The sequence below is a fragment of the Lolium rigidum genome, chromosome 3 (assembly GCF_022539505.1).
Source record: "Lolium rigidum isolate FL_2022 chromosome 3, APGP_CSIRO_Lrig_0.1, whole genome shotgun sequence".
In the NCBI taxonomy this organism is placed as follows: Eukaryota; Viridiplantae; Streptophyta; class Magnoliopsida; order Poales; family Poaceae; genus Lolium; species Lolium rigidum.
In genome coordinates, this window is record NC_061510.1 from 270,280,970 (window position 1) to 270,300,050 (window position 19,081).

A 19,081-nucleotide genomic window follows, 5' to 3' on the forward strand; every position below is an offset into this window, starting at 1 on the left:
GGATCGTGGCCCACGGCCGGTCATCTTCGAGAAGCCGCGAGAAAGAAGCTACAGGCATCTGAAGGCCCTGTACTTACGAGGTTACATCAATGGGCAGCTTGTCAATAAGATGTTGGTGGACACCGGAGCGGCAGTTAACATTATGCCATACTCCATGCTACGTCGGTTGGGACGCTCCAGCTCAGATCTTATCAAGACCAACGTAACACTGAGCGATTTCAACGGCCAAGCATCTGACGCGCAAGGTGTTCTGAATGTGGATCCGACCGTAGGAAGGAAAACTGTCCCTACGACGTTCTTTGTCGTCGACAGCAAGAGTACCTATGCTGTACTGCTGGGAAGAGATTGGATCCACGCCAATTGTTGCATTCCATCCACGATGCATCAATGCCTAATACAGTGGGATGGAGATGAAGTGGAAGTCGTCCACGCAGATGACTCAGCTGAGATTTCGACAGCCGGCATGGACATTTGGGAGACATCAGGCCAAGAGCCACTCTCGGGCATCAATCTGGACGACTGCGAACGCATCGATGTGACAAGGAACGGGGTGAGGCTGGTTTTATCCACCGGACTGACCGTGTAGCAAGAACAACATCGATGGACAGAGATGACGAGGCTGATCCTTGCGATCGGCCCTCCGAAACTGTTGAAGGGATATTACTAAACCTTCACCGAGCAAGCAACGTGGAGGCCGATTCCAGCAATCGGCCAAAATTATCCTCACCACCTATTTTGCCTGGGATCAACGTTCGACCCAACAGGGATCGCTCGAAGAGCCGATACCATCAATTCTCTTGACAGAATCGGCTCGGGGGGGCACCTAGGTGGATAAAACATGAGGATACGAGATAGTACTATCAAATATGGGGGCCGATACACAAATCGGCCTAAAAAAAAATTTAATTTATTCAAAAATTTTTTAGCACAGCCGATGCGCAGACATCGACTCAAGGAATACAGCTGTTGCAAATGGGCATCCAGGGCTACTTTTAGTCCGTTAGAGCCACCCCGTCTGGGGGCTTCTTAGTTCAAGGGGGAGGTTGACTGCATCGGCCCTTTGGATAGAAGTTTTTTCTGCTACATGGATGAAAGCTGAAGAAGCTCGGGGGGCAATGCTCTTTGAAGGTCCTCTGTTGTTAAACGTACCGATTGGGTCAGAATCGGTTGATGCTGTACCGCGGCTGAGAAGCGGATAGTGGCCCGATACTCGTGATACGCTCTCATGCTCGCCTTGATCAAAGGCTCGGGGGGCACCTGACAGTGGGAGAAGGATGATCGGCTGGTTGGCCCCGCGCAATGTCTCTTCCAGGCGTGATCATACCTGTGACTGTTTGTCTGAATTGCGGACTCCCATCATGGTTCTCACCTGGGTCGAGGCTCGGGGAGCGGCTGGCCTCCTGGATGCTCTGTTGGAGAAGCCGATTACATGGTCATCGGCTGGTTTCGCGGATACAAGCTTGTTGAGCACTGACCAGGCTCACAATCATTCCGATGCCAAAAGGATGGGGAACGATGTGTGGAAATCAGTTCATTTAGAAAAAACGATTGAGTTGACAATCGGCCAAGTTAGCATAAAAAAAAGGGAATCAGTGAAGTCAAGTTGGGAATTTTCCATTGATGACTAGATTTCTTACAAGGAAGGAACCGATTGCTTAAGAAAGGAAGAACAAAGGAGGGGCCACTACTACTAGACCTACACTGGTAGATCCTAATCTACGAGCTGTCACTGCCTTCGTCCTCATCCCCGGAGTTCCCATCAGCGCTGCTGCCGACGGGCTCCTCGTCGCTGCGCCCGAGGCCCTTTGCGGGGGCTTCATCCTCTTCTTCGTCATCGCTGTCGTCGCCGTCCCACCACATGCGAGGGCGCTTCGCTGGGGGGTAACCCTCGAAGGGGTCATCCTCGTCTTCTTCCTCTTTCTCCTCTTCCTCATCGGAGGAGAAGCTCCCTTCCCAGGAGAAGAGGTCGTCGTCACTTGTCACTTCCAGCTCTCCGTCAAGGAGGAAATGAAGGTCCTCTTCCCCATCGGTGAGGGGTTCGTCTTCTTCTGACTCATTGGAGAAGTCCCAGTCCCGCGCGTCCCAATATTCTGGGGCGCGGGCTTCGTAGATGGCCATCAGATCGACCTCCTGCTCGAACTCGCTGGAGGAGGAGGAATGGAGGGACAGGCCAGAGGAGGCAGTGGAAGAGGAAGAATCCATGGCGGCTAATGGTTTGCCGATGGCCGCCGTGGGACAAGGGGATGAAGAAAGGAATTATGAGGGTGGCCAAATAAAAAGGGGCAAAGTGATTTAATGCCCAAGCGGTTTTCGAGAGCGCGAGCACGAACCGTCAAGTCATGCAGAGAAGGCGAGGAGGCAAGACGTCATCACGAAGTATACTGCGACAGTTCTGCTCTGCCATGACGTGACCCGACGGGAAAGGCATAATGATTTTGGAAATGTCATTTCCAAAACCAGGGGGCATGTGTTATCACCAGAATTTGGCCAAGTCAGAGGTGGGCCGCGATCAAGATGGACGTGAATATTATACATGGAAGGAAATACGTGAATCGGCCTTGTTTACCAAGTTGGGCTAAACCGCCCATGTATCTGTAACATATTGGATCGCGTCTTAGTTTAGAAATTAGAGTTTATCTCGTGCACGGTTTAGTGCACGCCCACATTAGAAAGTCCCCTGGACTATAAATATGTACCTAGGGTTTATGGAATAAACAACAACCAACGTTCAACACAAACCAATCTCGGCGCATCGCCAACTCCTTCGTCTCGAGGGTTCCTCCGGTAAGCATCATGCTCGCCTAGATCGCATCTCGCGATCTAGGCAGCACAAGCCTCGCCTAGTTGTTCATGCGTTGCTCGTCATCGAAGCGTTTTTGATGGCGAGCAACGTAGTTATCATAGACGCGTTAGGGTTAGCATCGTTCTTAGCATCATATGCTCGCGTAGTGCAGCCCTTGCGCGTCTAGCCGTCCTTGTGCCTCATCATGGGTGCAGGGGCGGCACCCCGCTTGATCGGTGTTTAGTAGATCCGATCCGTTATGGTCGATCCTTGATTCGTCAAGGATTAGTTTAATATCTGCAATAGTTAGGCCTTACAAAGGGTTGGAGGATCCGGCGGCATGCAGGGTGTAGTTTGCTGCCCCTAGACGGAGACGTTCCGAGGATCGACCTAGTGTTGGTTTTTAGGCCTTGTCTAGGGCTGGCTTACGTTTACCGTGCGTGAGCGCGAGGCCCAATCGTGAGTAGGATGATCCGATTATGCGGTGAAAACCCTAGATCGTCGTGGATCTCATACGCTTTATGTTGATCAAGCAGGACCACCATATATTCGGCCACCTTGGACGAATCATGGGTGAATCGGCTCCCTGAGCCGATTTACAGGACAACTCGAGAGCCGATCGAGGCTCGTATTTAACGTGTACGTGTGTGCCCTGCAGGAAACTAAGCGAGGCATCATCCACACCTTCCCGACCGGGTATAGGTCGGTGGCACGCCCTTGCGACCCGAAGCATCGGCGCGCGACCAGGAGGCTTTGCGGGCCGTCGCTCTGAGGGACTGGGGCCAGCCGCAGCCCTAGTCGTTCCCGGCTCTACCGTGTTGGCCAGTCGCTGCCCGCCGGTGGGTTTCTGACGCCAACACCATTTCGGAAAAAAATCTACCACAGTAGCCATTTTCATGGTAATGCGAACACATCTGCCATGGCGATCCATGGTAGATCCATTTATCACACGTCTTCAACCACGGAATGCATTCCACTGACAAAAACTTTGTCAATGAAAAGGATTACTACCATGAAAATGGATTGTCGTAAAATTTTTTTGTGGTGTTAGCTAACATCCAACGACAACTCTACAATTGTTGAATCAATGTCGTCCCCTGTGAGCGTTTCCGCCGGCCGCCGTCGCTTTTTCTGCGTTGGCTGTGAGGATCGACTCCTCATCTCGATCGATCAGTTATGGGGACATTTTCGTCACAGCGTCTGGGCAAGGGTATGAAGGGGCAAATAATCGATTGCGAGAGTAAATAGTGGCAAAAGGTAGAGGTCAATGTAAAAGAGGGCAAATTATAAAGTGCCAAAGTAAAGCATGACAAAAAGTAAAATTCCTCTTTTTTTAGGTAGGAGACAGGCGGTTTTCACCCGGAAGCATATGCTTCTGATTTTTAAATAAATTTTAAGCATATTATAAAATGTTAAAAAAATCTGACAAAAAAAGTGCGTATACAACTTGATATTCTATGCGTTCGCAAAGTCGTTCCACGAAACAAGATATTTTTATATTATGTGTAGAAAAAGATAAATAACGGTGCTAACAACCAACATCGTCTGAGTACCAACACCAATAGTTCAGGAAGCAATAACCGAACCGCCCTTAAGCATCGTTGGGGAGATGATTATGCGAACCACCATTGTCGAAGATTTAACATCTGGGACACAAATTGCGAGAATCATCATCCTCTTGACAACTTTGATAGAAATTCCAAAACCGATCTGAAGCAAGATCTGAAAGACCGTACCTATGAATTTTGATCTATCAACGCCATCATTGCCGTCAGGAAGAAGATCTCATCATCGGGGGATATAACTATTGTAGACGATGCCAATGTCCATTAACGCGAGGGCGAAAAAAAGACGTACGGTAACAAAACCCTAACCTAATACATCAAAATCTCAACTAATAGATCGGGTTCTCCACCCCCTCCTGATGTCAGCGAGGCCGGCTAGAGGAGAGCGAACCGACTTATGTCAGACTAAGGGGCGGAGGTGGCGGCTTGGTTCAGAACTGCTGGGAGAAATAGTTTTCGTGGCGTGGCTTAATGCGATCGTATATTGAATTTAGTATAGATAGACATGTATATAGATGAATTTATTTTGAGTTTTAAATGATTTGATTGAATGAATTTTGCCCGTTAGCAAACTGACAAGCACATGGCATTACATATGTGTCTATCTTGGGGAGTAATGTTTTAGAACATGAAAGCATATGCTCCTTTTTATTTTTAAAATACATCTTAGACATATTTTAAAATGTTAAATTTTTTTGAAAGGAAAAACAGAAAAACTCACGGGTACATCTTCACGTGCTACGCTCATAAAGTGGCTTCATGAAAATTTAACATGAGGATTTCCGAGTTCCGACTCGAGCCCGGTTCCACCGCGGGTCTCCACCAAGTCAAGTTGAACCCGTCGCCACGCCCAGCAATCCAGCCCTCGCCTGTCCTAAAGGAAGGAAATCATTTCCTGACTATACTAGTACTAATCACCACCACAACACAGCACGCTGCTCTTCTCTTACCAACCAGTTCCGTTCCTCTGACCCCTTCCCCTCCCTCCCATCAGATCGGCGGGGAGCCAGGGCCGGCGAAGAGGAGCGGCGCGCTTCAGAATGGCCAAGTCCAGCGCCGACGACGCCGAGCTGCGCCGGGCCTGCGCGGCGGCCGTGGCCGCGTCGGGAGCGCGCGGCGAGGAGGTCACCTTCTCCATCCGCGTCGCCAAGGGCCGCGGCATCTTCGAGAAGCTCGGACGCCTCGCCAAGCCACGCGTGCTCGCCCTCACAAGTCTGTTGCTTCCTTCCTTTACACCCCCCTTACCCCTCTCCTGCCTAGCTTTGCTGTGCGCTGCTTCGATTCTGCTTTGCTTCCTGCTGCCGCCATGTCAGGGTTTGGATTAGCGCGGCGCTGATTTCGTTGACCGGAGATGCTAGCTACTTCGGGCAGCAAGCTTTTCTGGAGCCGAATTTTGCTGTTTTCCACTTATAGGAGACCGTTGCTGTGATCTTGGTAGCTTGGGCCGAACTAATGGTTATGCCAGCCGCTGGTTTCAGCAGAGTATCTAGATCCATTTTACCTATTTGACGCGGTCAGCTCCCATTCACTATCTGAAGCTGGAGCAGCAGCTGATGCTGGAAGTAGCCTACATTCACTAGCCAGATCCATCCAGTGCGCATGTGTACAAAATCTTGTCCTTTTGAGCTCTCACCACGCTGAGCTGAGATGTAGAAAATGCAAATACCGGCACCCAGAGACCTAATACATGGATCGGTTGCAAAAACTTAGCAATGGAGCAGATTGTAGCTAGAATCGACCGAGCCGGGTGCTGGAGCTAATTAGCTAAATCCTCGTGAACCACAGTCTGTTGGAGCTAAGGTAGTTGGTCAGAGATGACAATGAGCACTCGCAACTTGTGAGACGAGATGGTCATCGTTGTTGGAGGGCAACCTATAAGGCGCACAAGCCTCAAATCGGTACACAAACTCATCCAAGACGATTCCATCCCACCTGCCCCTGCATGGAAAATCACTGCTGCCTGCTCTTCAACAGTAATACAAGCATGTTTGTGCACCCGACTTGCCAAAATCTTTCATTTGCAGTCTGCAGTAACAAGGAACAGCATAGTTATGAATGAAAAAAATTTGGTAGAGGTTAAACTGACCTAGCAGAAAGGAAATAAAGGAAAATTTTAAAGGAAGTTCCTAAGTCAGCCCATGGAAGCTGTCCAACATGAATGCCTTGTATTGGGATCAAATCCAGAATGTGTGGAACTGTGGATGACGTGTAACAATGAACAATCCCTATTCTCTAATGTCACGGGACAAAGCAGAGCAAGCAATATGTGGGTGGTGCTGGCGTTGGAGTTGTACATATCATTGTTTGTCTTAGGGTGCATGAATGGGATTGGATGGCATCAGATAAGTTTTTAATTTGTTCACTAGTTGGGCCTTGTGCACCTGATTTGTTGCACTGTTAGAAAGAGTCTGCCATACTTTGTCACAGAGTGGGTTAGGGACTTGGAAGGCACTTAGTTTCTACCCGTGGATGAAATTGATCGACCCAGGAGTTCTCCAGTCCAGGTTACCCAGACAGTCTCTTTCAACAATCCGTAGTTGAACGATCCACGCTAGCATAGGGTTCCCAAACTGGCCCTCAAAATTTATTCATATAAGTACAGGATCCGAGTTATGTTTCCCCACATAGTTTCTATTTTGATCTTTTGACAGAGACTGCTGGGTTGCTTGTAGGATTGCCAGTGCAGTTTTCGGTTCACAAAATTTATGGTGGGATTGAAAATTTTAAATACATAAATCCATAGCTTAGTCAGGAATTTGTCACGTGGAACTGTTCAAAAGGAAGAAGATGATCTAGATAGCTCTAATCCCAGTGGTGACTTCTTTTTGTTTGAAGCACACTATGAGTGCTCAGATTTGGTTTGGATTGGTTCAGTGTTGTGTCACAATGGGCGGCATGTTCAAATCACATAATGTAATTTCTGTTTGGTGCGCTTCACTTCGCATTGTTAGTTTCTTTAGTGGTGGAGATTAGTTAATATTTTTATTTATCAGCTGTAGCTTTGATGACATTTGATTATGGCTCAATTGCTCTGTGCTAGGAAACTTCTAGGTAATAACTATTCTGTAATACAAGATTTTTACAACACCTGCTAAACAGTGCCAACTTCATGCAGCTAAACATTCATCAAAAGGCGAGGCAAATAAAGCTTTTCTCCGAGTATTGAAATATTCATCAGGGGCAGTTCTCGAGGTTCGTTTCACAGTGTCTTGTGTAGTGGCATTAGTTATGTGATAGCTTTATACTGTTGTCCACCAGATGAAAACACTGTTTGATTTGTCTAGTATTTTTTTGCTAATGGTGCATATGCACATTTATCTTTCAATCATTGTCTACCTTATGATTCATGATAGTGCATGAACATTCCTACTATCTGATTATAATACGCATCATCAACCAACCGGATAATGGATTTGCACTATGTTCTGTGGTGGTACTTCTCCTCCACTCTTTCGGTCTTCTGATAGAAACTTAACCTGATCCTTTTGCTTCAGCCGGCCAAACTTTACAAGTTGAAACATCTTACAAAGGTGGAGGTTATTTCAAGTGATCCTAGTGGTTGCACATTTGTTCTGGTACTTCAGCTCCCCTTGCATTCTTCTTCTGTTGAGTAGTTAAAGAGCTATTTGTTATATCCACTTCTAACTCTTTGATGACCTGCACTGCAGGGGTTTGATAACCTTAGGAGTCAGACTGTTGCCCCTCCACAATGGACAATGCGAAACATTGATGACAGGTTGTTTCCTAGAAAGTTTGCTCTGTGGTGTTAGATCTGTTACTTTTGGTCAGCTGGTTTTGCCTCCTATTTTAAATTTAGCAAACAATAAATAGAGTTATCTTTCTTAAGTGCTATCTACTCTGCTTTTAACTATTATTTTTCAATAACTTTTTTGCATCTTCTTTGCGCTGTATTTGCCTGGTAATATATAAACTGAACTGTTCATATGTAGTGTCTGTTTGCTTTCTATCGTCATGTTGAGCTACCCAGTCCTTTAGAAGACCTGGAGTAGCAAACCAGTCTTTTAGGTTTATGCATAACAAAAGACTAAAAGTAAAAGACTAACATGTGTCCATGTGGATGGTAAGGTTAAGGTACATCACATTCATGTGTTGACCTAGGAGACCTTTAACAATTGATTGTTATTTATTTTGCAGAAATCGCCTACTTTTTTGTATCTTGAACATGTGCAAAGAGATACTTAGTTATCTTCCAAAAGTTGTTGGGATTGATATTGTGGAGTTAGCTCTCTGGGCAAAGGTGCATATAAAACTTTGTTTCCTATTACCAAGACCTGCTTATGACCTTCCCTTGTACCCGCCGCCCTCTCTTTTCAAGCTGACGATAGTTTTTTCTGTACAAACTGAGGCACTCTAATTGTTGCTGGCTTGATATTTTTTAAATTATCTTTTTTAGGAAAATGCATTGACACTAGATAACCAAGTGAGTAACCAAGATGGCCAAGAAACATCTGTTGTCACTCAAACTGAGAGGAAAGTAACAGTAACAGTTACTGTCGAAAATGATCTTGTGTCTCAAGCAAAGGATGAGGAGGAGGACATGGAGGCACTTCTCGACACGTAAGAACCTGTTATATCTTACATTGAGTTTTCTTTTCCAATTCACACAGATTCTCAAACCGTATAATATAGCTATTTCTTATCATATTAATTTTTTGTAGCAAGTTTTTCTGTCAAGCTTAATTTATGATATTTAAAGCTGCATATCTACTAATTAATTCATGTTCTGTTTCTTGTTTCAACGTAGCATTGCTGACTTCTTGGCAGCACATATTTGACATGTCTAGATGATGCAGGTATGTTATGGGAATAGGTGAAGCCGATGCTTTCTCTGAGAGATTGAAGCAGGAGCTTGTTGCTTTGGAAGCAGCTAATGTCTATCAGTTACTGGAAAGTGAGCCTTTAGTAGAGGAGGTATATCATTCTATATTATTTACTTTCTGTCATCAAATTTTGTTTGCAACGCTAATGGATTTTCTGTGGTATCAAACTGCCCTGCTGCGTATGTCACTTATTTAAAATCATGATTGTTGATTCTTCTATCACACTATTTTATTCCATTGACTGACAACTGCTTGACTTTGCAGGTTTTGCAGGGTCTGGATTCTGCTAGTGCAGCCGTAGATGATATGGATGAGTGGTTGCGGATTTTCAATCTGAAGCTGAGACATATGAGAGAAGATATTTCATCGGTATGCTTCATAAAATCTATATGATAAGTTGTAGATGTCATTTGGAAGGGAAGAAATGCCAATCCATCCAGTTGACATGTTTGGCAACCACAATATTACTGAGTCGAGTTCAGAATTGGCCCTTTTGCTTTGACTCCAAGGAATGTAGCTAGTTGGCTGTAGTATGGTTTCTGTGGCAACTAGTACTAATCCTGAACAGTTGCTAGTATGATATCAAAATGGTTTGGAGATTAAATTATCTCGAAGCAAACACTTAGCACTCTTGCAGAATATACCATGCACTGAAACTGTCTAATTTTAGTCATTAGCTGGCATGTTCTGCTGGTTTCCCCCCCTTTGATTTTGGATGTTATGGTTTGGCTTGGTAAGGGTCCAAAGACCGGGTAGGGGCTTGCTCTCATCTAGCTGCCGCATTGCCTGTTTCCTGCGATGATAACATGACAGGCTTAATTGAACTATTGGTTCTTCATTGCTTGATTAAAAGGCTTACACGGTAGCTGTTTAGAAATATGATTGACTTGATACACATAGACAATTTGACTCCTAACCCAACCAGAAACCTGACCTTTCCAAGTGAAAAGTACTCCTTATAATTTTAATCATGTTCGTACAGATACGTACAAAGAGCAAATGTATCAAGCACAAAGCAAGGTAATTTTTTTAGAAAATGGAAGCTTTATTACCCCTGGCCTCTGCACCAACTAAGGATGCACGCAGCCAAATTATTACAAAGACCAAACAAAAATCTCACCAGAAAGTGCCAAGATAAGCGGTGAGTTACATATCGTGTAAAAAAATCAAAGCCTGGAACTATCAGTTCCAGCACAAGAAGCTTGCACTGGAAGTCTTCGAGCTGGTAAGACACTTCTGATGTCTTTGCCTGAAAGAGCACAGACCACTGCCACTCCTGGTGGGCATTCCGTCATGACTGGACCGTGTGTTGCACTGTTGGTGTTTGTCAGCACCAAAATTGGACAGTACTAAGTACGAAATTTCGAAGAATAAAGCTTGGAAGAGATTCATGTTGTAGGAATGTTTGGTGTTTGTTGACGCTGTCGGTCGTGCGTCGTCCTTGGGGATGTGTTTGCTGTCTGGCTCATGCACCCCTGCCCCTTGGAGAATAGCAGCAGGTGGCGGGCGATCAATGAGGCAGCTTCCAGGCGTCCAGCGGTGTTGCGGGTTGGTGGCTAGTGCGGGCTGCGGTGCCTAGGGTTGCCTGTGGTGCTAGTAGTGGTCGGGTGGGTAGTGGCTGAGTGGGAAGGAAAGCGGAGATGTGTATGGCTGTGGCCTGTGGGTTGGGCAGCACGGTCCTAATTTGCGATGGACTTATGGGTGGGTTCAGGCCTCGGATAATTATGTTTTGGTCGTTTTGGTTAAATCGGTAACCGGAACTTTCTTACCAAATTGAATTCAATCATTCATATCCGCTACCCAAATTAATTTGTGTCTGGTCTCAGTTTTTTTGTTTCTCTTCTCGGCCTTTTTGGGTTCAGTTTTCGGTCATCGGCTTTTCTGCCCACTCCTAACTGCCACTCTGCCGACCCCGACACAAATCACTAGTAAACTCTTTCCTATGACACTTTCTAAAGATATATATGAGGCAGAAGTGTGTGAGTCCGCTATAAGGCTGCAGCCTCATATGTGTGCCTTTCTTAATGCATAAGTATAAGGCTGCTAGTTCTAGCATACATCCTTGCAGAGCTCGTGTTCATACAGTAGATTATTTCTAGTCCATGGAACTTCGCTTATGACACTGAAATGTGATTCCACGCAAAAGAATTAGTGTAAACCTTACTATTTCACAAATCACAGCTGGCAGTAACCTGTTGAAATATATGAGCTGCTTTAATCGTCTTAATTGCTCCAACTGGTTTATCCTGTTACTGGCAGTAACTTTTTCGATATAGATTACAGGTAGAACTGCCTCCTTGTACTTGTTTCATACTCTGGGAAAGATCCTTTTTTGGGTATGACCATGGGACACTTGTAATCAGTTTCAGGCTCCCTCAAAATGTGGAGAACACAACTTTGAATAACAAGGAATTAATCCTTTTCCCATTGTCCCAGTTGCAAACAGAGCATTCTCATTTTTGTTTTGTGATCCTGTGTGACCATGTGTTATGTGTTTGTTGGTTCTATCGGTGAACTGTAGTCTGTGACATTTCCCTTACCAGTATCTGTAAGAAAATTTATTTCACATATCTCACAAATAGTTAAAGATCCATGTTTTATTGTTATTATAATATCTGCTTGCTATTTTGTTTGACGATATTCCTTATTATGCTCATATTTTGCAGATTGAATCGCGTAACAATGGCTTGGAGATGCAATCTGTAAATAATAAAGGACTTGTCGAAGAGCTGGAGAAATTGCTTGAGCGGCTGCGAATTCCACAGGAGGTATGGTTCAGAGAGGAAGGATATTTATCTCCCATAGTGAATTTATGATGTCTAATATTCATTATTTCATTGAAATACAATGCAGTTTGCAGCATCATTAACCGGAGGTTCATTTGAAGAATCACGGATGCTGAAAAATGTTGAGGCTTGTGAATGGTTGACTGGGGCCATTCGCTCCCTTGAAGTGCCAAATTTGGACCCCTCCTATGTTAACATGCGGGCTGTAAGTTATCTTCCGCTGTACCCTTGTTTCGGTTATTATAGCATTTCTTCATAGTTTTATACCAAGTCCAGTACATTTTTTTTATCATTTTAACGATGGAATAGTGACAACCTGAACATCGAATAAACCGTAGCTGCAATGCTGAAAAATGTTTTGTCTCAGAATACCATCGATGGGTTGAGTATTTGGGACCTAATGTTTCAGATGAGCACCCAATTTAAGTTTTACATCCGTTGCATTAAGTTCATGTATGATTCTGCAACTCCAAACCAGAAATAAAGTAACTTCTTAAATGTTTTCAGGTTAGGGAAAAAAGAGCAGAACTGGAGAAGCTGAAATTAACTTTTGTTCGACGAGCATCAGAGTTCTTGAGGAACTACTTCTCTAGCTTGGTGGACTTTATGATAAGTGACAAAAGCTACTTTTCTCAGGTTTCGTGATAGCCTCATTGTTTGCAGTAATTTATTACATCTTCCACTTTTTCGGGTCGGATGACTTAGATATTCACTTTGAACTGAAAGTAGCGAGGGCAATTGAAGCGGCCTGATCACGCAGACCTAAGGTACAAATGCAGGACTTATGCCCGACTTCTTCAGCACTTAAAGGTCCCAATCCTCCTAGTTTTCATTGCTAATATGTCAGATTGTTATATATTCACATCAGTCCCATTTCTCACATTTTATGGTTGCTCATTTGTGCGCAGAGTCTGGACAAGAGCTGTTTAGGCCCCTTAAGGAAGGCATACTGCGTTTCTCTTAATTTGCTACTTCGTCGAGAGGTCAGGGGAAGATATGTTTCCTTCGCACTTTTACATTCTACCTACTGTTTTTAGTTTTGATATGCTCATTTTGCACCTTATCTTCAGTTATGCTTGATTTTATAATGTGCGTCAAGCTCTTCCATTTCGCAAGTTGTATACTACATAATTGTTTTTTCATGTAATTTGGTTCAGGCACGTGAATTTGCCAATGAACTTCGTGCAAGTACCAAAGCACCCAAAAATCCAGCTGTTTGGCTTGAAGGTTCTAATAGTGGTGGCCAGAATGGCAGTAGTGCTGATACTTCAACAGTGTCTGATGCATACTCAAAGATGCTTACAATATTTATCCCGCTTCTTGTGGATGAGGTTATACTTATTATCCTTGAATGCAGCTACTTATTATACTTGTTTGGCTTTCAGACAAACTAATGAATATTACATTTGCAGAGTTCCTTTTTTGCACATTTTATGTGCTTTGAAGTACCTGCACTTGTTCCAGCTGGTGCTCCTAATGTTAACAAGAACAGATCTGGAGCAAATGACCCAGATGATGACGACCTGAATCTTATGGATCCGGATGGCAATGATATCAAGCCAGGTACTGTTCTCATCCTGTGCTGAGGAATGTACACACTCCTTTTCTCTCAAATAACCATAGTGTGCAATCTGTTACAATTCTATTTCCAGATAATACATCTGTGGAACTGGGTACACTGAATGATGCTCTTCAAGAACTACTTGATGGAATCCAGGTATATTTCATGATATGTTGAAACGAAACTAGAACAAAAGAAAATTCAGTTTCTAAGACCAAAAGGGAGTAGTTCTATTATGCGAGTCAAATGCACAATCCTTTTGACATAACCAGCTGCTTATGAAGTATTGCACCCTCCTTTTATTGATTGAAGAGTATAATTTTATTCCCCTCTTTTCCAGGAAGACTTCTATGCTGTTGTAGATTGGGCATACAAGATTGATCCCTTGCGTTGCATTTCAATGCATGGTATTACAGAACGTTACCTTTCGGGTCAGAAAGCTGATGCTGCAGGATTTGTTCGCAAACTACTTGATGACCTGGAGTCAAGAATATCAGTACAATTTGGCAGGGTTAGTGCTCCTGTTGAGGCTGAAAAGCTACATTATAGTTATTTAGTAGAGATTAGCTTTCTATCTACTCACTGATACCTTTTGGTTCTAATCTGATTCCAGTTCATTGATGAAGCGTGCCATCAAATTGAGCGTAATGAAAGAAATGTGCGTCAAACAGGAATTCTAGCTTACATCCCGAGGTACTTAACTTGATGAATGGCATTAAAAAGGACAATATGCATATACATTCCTCATCCCTAATAGCATGGTGCTATAATTTAGTGCTGCTTTAGATATTTGGTTACAGACATACTGATGGAACCTTCTTTGCTATAGTTGTTTGTTTTGTATCTATTTGCTAACATAAACAAACTAAGATCTGATCATTTTATGATCTTCTCTTTATTTAGATTTGCTGTCCTCGCGTCACGGATGGAGCAATATATTCAAGGACAATCTAGAGACTTAATTGATAAAGCATACACAAAGCTAGTGAGTATAACTTCTTCCAGTATTGCAACTAACTTTTTTGGTATTCTCTATGTTGCTAGTAAATTTATGCCTTATTGATTGAACTAGTTTCAGTCCTATTTTGCTTTTACGAAATCGCCAGTTTGTACTTGCATATTTTGTAGCTGATAAATATATATTTCACTAGTCTGTTGATTTATGAATGAATTGCTCCTTGTACTGTGGTATAGGTTAGCACAATGTTCACAACTTTGGAGAAAATTGCACAAGGTGATCCTAAAACTGCGGATATTGTACTAATCGAGAATTATGCTGCTTTTCAGAACAGGTTACTCTTCATTGTCTCTTAATCTTAGCCGATTATTTTTAGCATCAAAGATCGTTCTAGGAGACTAACGAAATACTTGTGTTTTATGCAGTCTCTATGACCTGGCTAATGTTGTGCCAACTCTTGCGAAGTTCTACCACCAGGCTAGTGAATCTTATGAACAAGCCTGCACTCGCCATATCAGCTCGCTCATTTATCTTGTAAGTAAAAAACACAGTTAAATTCTACTTGGCATGGATTTTCCTTTCTTTCTTACTTTTAAATCTAAGATCATCCTTATTTTTGGGCTTATGGCAGCAATTTGAGAGGCTGTTTCAGTTTTCTCGAAAAGTCGATGAATTGACATACACAATAGCTGCTGAGGAGGTGAGCTAACTTCGTAACATAATTTCTGTTTTGGACTTTTAAGTGCTCTACTATCCTCCATGGTTTCCCAACCTAGCTAGCAATCCTAAATCGAACTTATTTTGTTTAAGCTGGCATGCTTGAGGGATTGGAAAATGTGCCTTTTTAGTCTGCTACGAAACACAGTCTTCACAATACTTGTTGCATTTAGAGATACAAAATTCTTGCAACTATCATAACCATGAGGGATTAGAAAATGTGCCTTTCTAGTCTGCTACGAAACACAGTCTTCACAATACTTGTTGCATTTAGAGATACAAAATTCTTGCAACTATCATAACCAACCATTAAGTTGATGGGTTTAATAGGATCCAGTTGGTTCCTGCCCTATTCAGCAGTTTCAAAGGTTGTTATCAGTTAGTAGTAATGCTTGGACAAGTATAACAATTAATCCAGTAACATAATCTGTCAATAGTTACAGGGAGACTGCCCATGGCCATATAACACAACAAAACTGAAGGATTTGTGGTGGTTGTTGGGGGTTGAGCAGAGTAAATATCCCATCAACAATGCAAATGAGTACAAGAGAAATTTTCCAATCCCAAACTGTAAAACAGCCTCCTAGGAGGTGTGAATCTGTAACAAACTCTTCCATGCAATGAAAAGAAACGCAATGTCATTGCGTTTTCTCGATTTTTTTTAGTTAAACCTAAGGGTGGCCGCCGGACCCTGTAGGGGGTAACCCCAAATGTCATGCCCAACCGGAAAATCCCTCTTCTGCTTTCAAGCAAACCAGTTGTGGAAAGGTCTCTTGGCATGGATAGCCCTGACTCGAGGAGACCAAGAAGAAACCAAAAGGCCACGGGTTTTGTTACATAGTTATTCGCATGCTTTTCCTGCATTCTGTTAAGTGCTGATTGCTTGATAACGGAACGACTATTTTTTCTATCTTGAACTCCACAGATCCCTTTCCAGCTTGGGTTGTCAAAAACTGATCTAAGGAGGGTGCTGAAATCAAGTTTATCTGGGGTAAGTAGACACTGAAGTTGTTTCACGACTGCAATGTATTTCTGTGCTTTCTACTAAACAAATTGTATAGAGCAGAAACTCGTCATTGACGTTTTAAAAAAATGACGAGCTTTTATGCCTTAGAGTGGTAGATAGGGTTGTCCTCGCGTGTACTTCCATACCAATAACAGATTTTTATTTCTTCAAAATAGAAATAGCCCAAAGACTGAGCATCTTGCCACCGTGATTGGGGCCATTCATTTTTGGTTGAATGAAACTGGCATGTTCTTTTGGCATTTGCATGTTCTGAATGGTCGATGGTTTTGATGCCTTGCTAATTCAATATGTACAGGAGCATGCAGTGTAATTCTGTTGATTTGGACGGGTTCCTATTGTGTTGTATTTGGGTTCCTAACTCATTTTTTCTGCACTTGGTGCATGCCCTTTTCAAATGTGGCTTAAACATGTCCAGTATGTTGAGTGCATTGGCCATGCCATAATTATTTGGAATATTGATCACAGTTTCATGCCTCATATTCTATTTGGCTCAGATGGTGGTGTAACATCTCGACAATGTTTCCTCATGAAATTCTAAAACTGTGCAGATTGACAAATCGATTGGTGCCATGTATAGGAGATTACAAAAGACATTGACTTCTGATGAATTATTTCCCTCGCTATGGGATAAATGCAAGGTATGCGGCCTTAATATTGCCCTATTAATTTGCTCGTTTGAAATTATTGATTGGTTTATGATTTTCTAGAGCAGTAAGGTCAATCATTAGAGTTATGTGACTGACGTGGGTTCAATACACAATATGGTTTGTTTAGAAGGCTGCAAAATGTTTTGATCACTCATGTTTTTCAACATTACCTTCTCGATGTTTGCAGAAAGAGTTCTTGGACAAGTACGAGAGCTTTGTCCAGATGGTAACACGAATCTATGGAAACGAGCCCATAATGCCGGTTGCCGAAATGAGGGACGTCCTCACCACCTTTTAGATACAACGAGTATAGTGCCATGTATCATTTCACAGTGCTGTAGCTAATCTATATTCAATTCATTCTATTAATTTTGCTGATCCACTTTTTCTTAGGCCTTGTTAGGGTTCTATATGTATGTCTCCTCCTTGTCAAATTGTATGTGTGTGTGTGGCCCTTGTATAGAAGTGGATGTGAGCTGTTGCATCCTTAAATCAGGATCTCAAACCAGCTTCTGTTGGTGCAAAGGAATATGAATGTAACAAGTCTGGTGAAACGTGTGCATGATTATCACGAATATTGAAACACCAAAACGTTTCTTGTTCATGTCTCTCCTCTTGTGAGTTCCTCTGCTCTGAATTCCTGATGTGCGCGTAAGCTAGGAATCCAACTTTACTGTGCCCAGCTTCACATCGGCAAAAGTTCACGTTGGTCTTCTTTATTTAGCTTGCGCTGATAGGCATTAAGCTGCCTATTGACGGCTAACATATCAGATTGGCTTCATTGGCTTGGTACATTCAAAAGCTGAAATGCCCACGGTAGAGATCGGTGACTGATTGAGATGTGATACTTCATTTTTGACGCCGTGAGTGAAAGATAAAACAAACCAATGTGGATAAAGAAGTGCTTGAAAGCAATCATGGTTTGTCACAGGGCAAACCTCATGATCTTACTATCCGTTTTTTGTCTATCACTGGTTCACTGCTGCATGGCTCCCTTGTCAATCTCGAAAAAGAAAAGGATAATCCCATTCGAAAATTTGAAGGAAACAAAAAAAATCCCTCTTCTGGACACGAGGACATGCAAAAAAATACACACAAACTTGAGTAGCTGGAAACGGCAACCAATGTTTCTAACTTGAAAACCATTGGCAAAGAAATCAAGAAATTGCAATGTAGTGTAAACGAGAATACGGGAAGCAAGAGGGAGTAACTTTCTTTTCTCAGACAAATGCCTCGATTTGTTCAGATGGGAAGTTTGAATGGATTTCGGGCTTGTAATCTAATACTATTTGTAATCATCACCGAGGAAAGCCCCGCCACGGGAAAAAATAAAGAGAAACTCGACCAAGAAAACCATCGAGATGGCAAATTGGCAATGACCAACATAGGAGGAAGAAGCAAAGCTGTGCTCCGGTGTCCCCCCCCCCCCCCCACCCCACTTGCGAACGACGTTCAGGTGGTAAACGTGCGTTTGGTTCGTGACCAGAAAATATGAATAATCCCATCCCAAAAGCCGAATATTTCTGAGAAAGGTTGGACCATATGATCCGTGAATTTCATGACTAATCTCATTAGCCGCCTGAGAATCCATGGCCGTCGACGCGACTCCGACACCTGCCACCGTTGTATGTGTGGCTCCCCAGCTCAGCGGCGGCCACCATGTCACGGCGAGCGGTGGGCTTGCTTTTCCGCGTGGCTCCCCAGCTTGACAGCGGCGGCCTCCATGGCGTGGCGAACAACGAGCTTCCTACGTCTGCGCCACACCCAGTCGACAGAAACGGTCTCGCTAAATATGTGCGGGTAGTGACCTTGCTAGGCACGGGTAGGCGGCCGCCCGCTAGGTCCGGCCTCCACCACAAAGGGAAAGGACCCGTTAATTACATATTAACCGGTGTGTTAATGGCATATTTATCCTTTTCTATTAATCGTTAATTAAACATATTTTATCCCATCCCATCCCGTACATGTTTGCCCATGAACCAAACACACATGTTAAGTCAACCCACGAAGGGGTATCAGCAGATCCTAGCCGTCTAAATAGAACAAAGTTTAGAGGGGGGGACACCGGAGCAATAGCCCCAGAGAAATGATGGAGAGGAGAAGCTGACTGGCAAATGCTGAGCTGCCGACGGAAGAGGGAACTGCAGATCTGGAAACTCCTAAGTATAAAAAGCTCGACTAATCTAGAGCTAGGAGC

At 43.5% G+C, this 19,081-nt stretch overlaps 1 protein-coding gene across 1 annotated transcript; it reads left to right on the forward strand.

Annotated features, from left to right (window-relative positions):
• The first annotated feature begins 5,387 nt into the window (after positions 1-5,387).
• On the forward strand, positions 5,388-17,492 carry LOC124703423 (exocyst complex component SEC3A-like). Its single transcript, XM_047235639.1, has 25 exons — positions 5,388-5,559; positions 7,463-7,539; positions 7,842-7,922; positions 8,016-8,083; positions 8,503-8,605; positions 8,762-8,925; positions 9,162-9,279; positions 9,453-9,557; positions 11,855-11,956; positions 12,042-12,179; positions 12,482-12,610; positions 12,704-12,784; positions 12,883-12,957; positions 13,132-13,305; positions 13,387-13,537; positions 13,627-13,691; positions 13,876-14,046; positions 14,149-14,228; positions 14,439-14,520; positions 14,730-14,827; positions 14,919-15,027; positions 15,125-15,193; positions 16,136-16,201; positions 16,786-16,875; positions 17,072-17,492. Exons 1-25 carry the CDS (start codon positions 5,388-5,390, stop codon positions 17,180-17,182), a joined length of 2,679 nt encoding a protein of 892 aa, XP_047091595.1. The 3' UTR covers positions 17,183-17,492.
• Positions 17,493-19,081: the final 1,589 nt, after the last annotated feature.

Bases quoted from the DNA above. Each gene is read 5' to 3' on its own strand.
- LOC124703423 (XM_047235639.1), top strand. From the start codon at position 5,388: ATGGCCAAGTCCAGCGCCGACGACGCCGAGCTGCGCCGGGCCTGCGCG. The intron at 5,560-7,462 runs GTCTGTTGCTTC...AACTTCATGCAG, and splicing joins ACGCGTGCTCGCCCTCACAA to CTAAACATTCATCAAAAGGC. The intron at 12,611-12,703 runs GTTTCGTGATAG...AACTGAAAGTAG, and splicing joins ACAAAAGCTACTTTTCTCAG to CGAGGGCAATTGAAGCGGCC.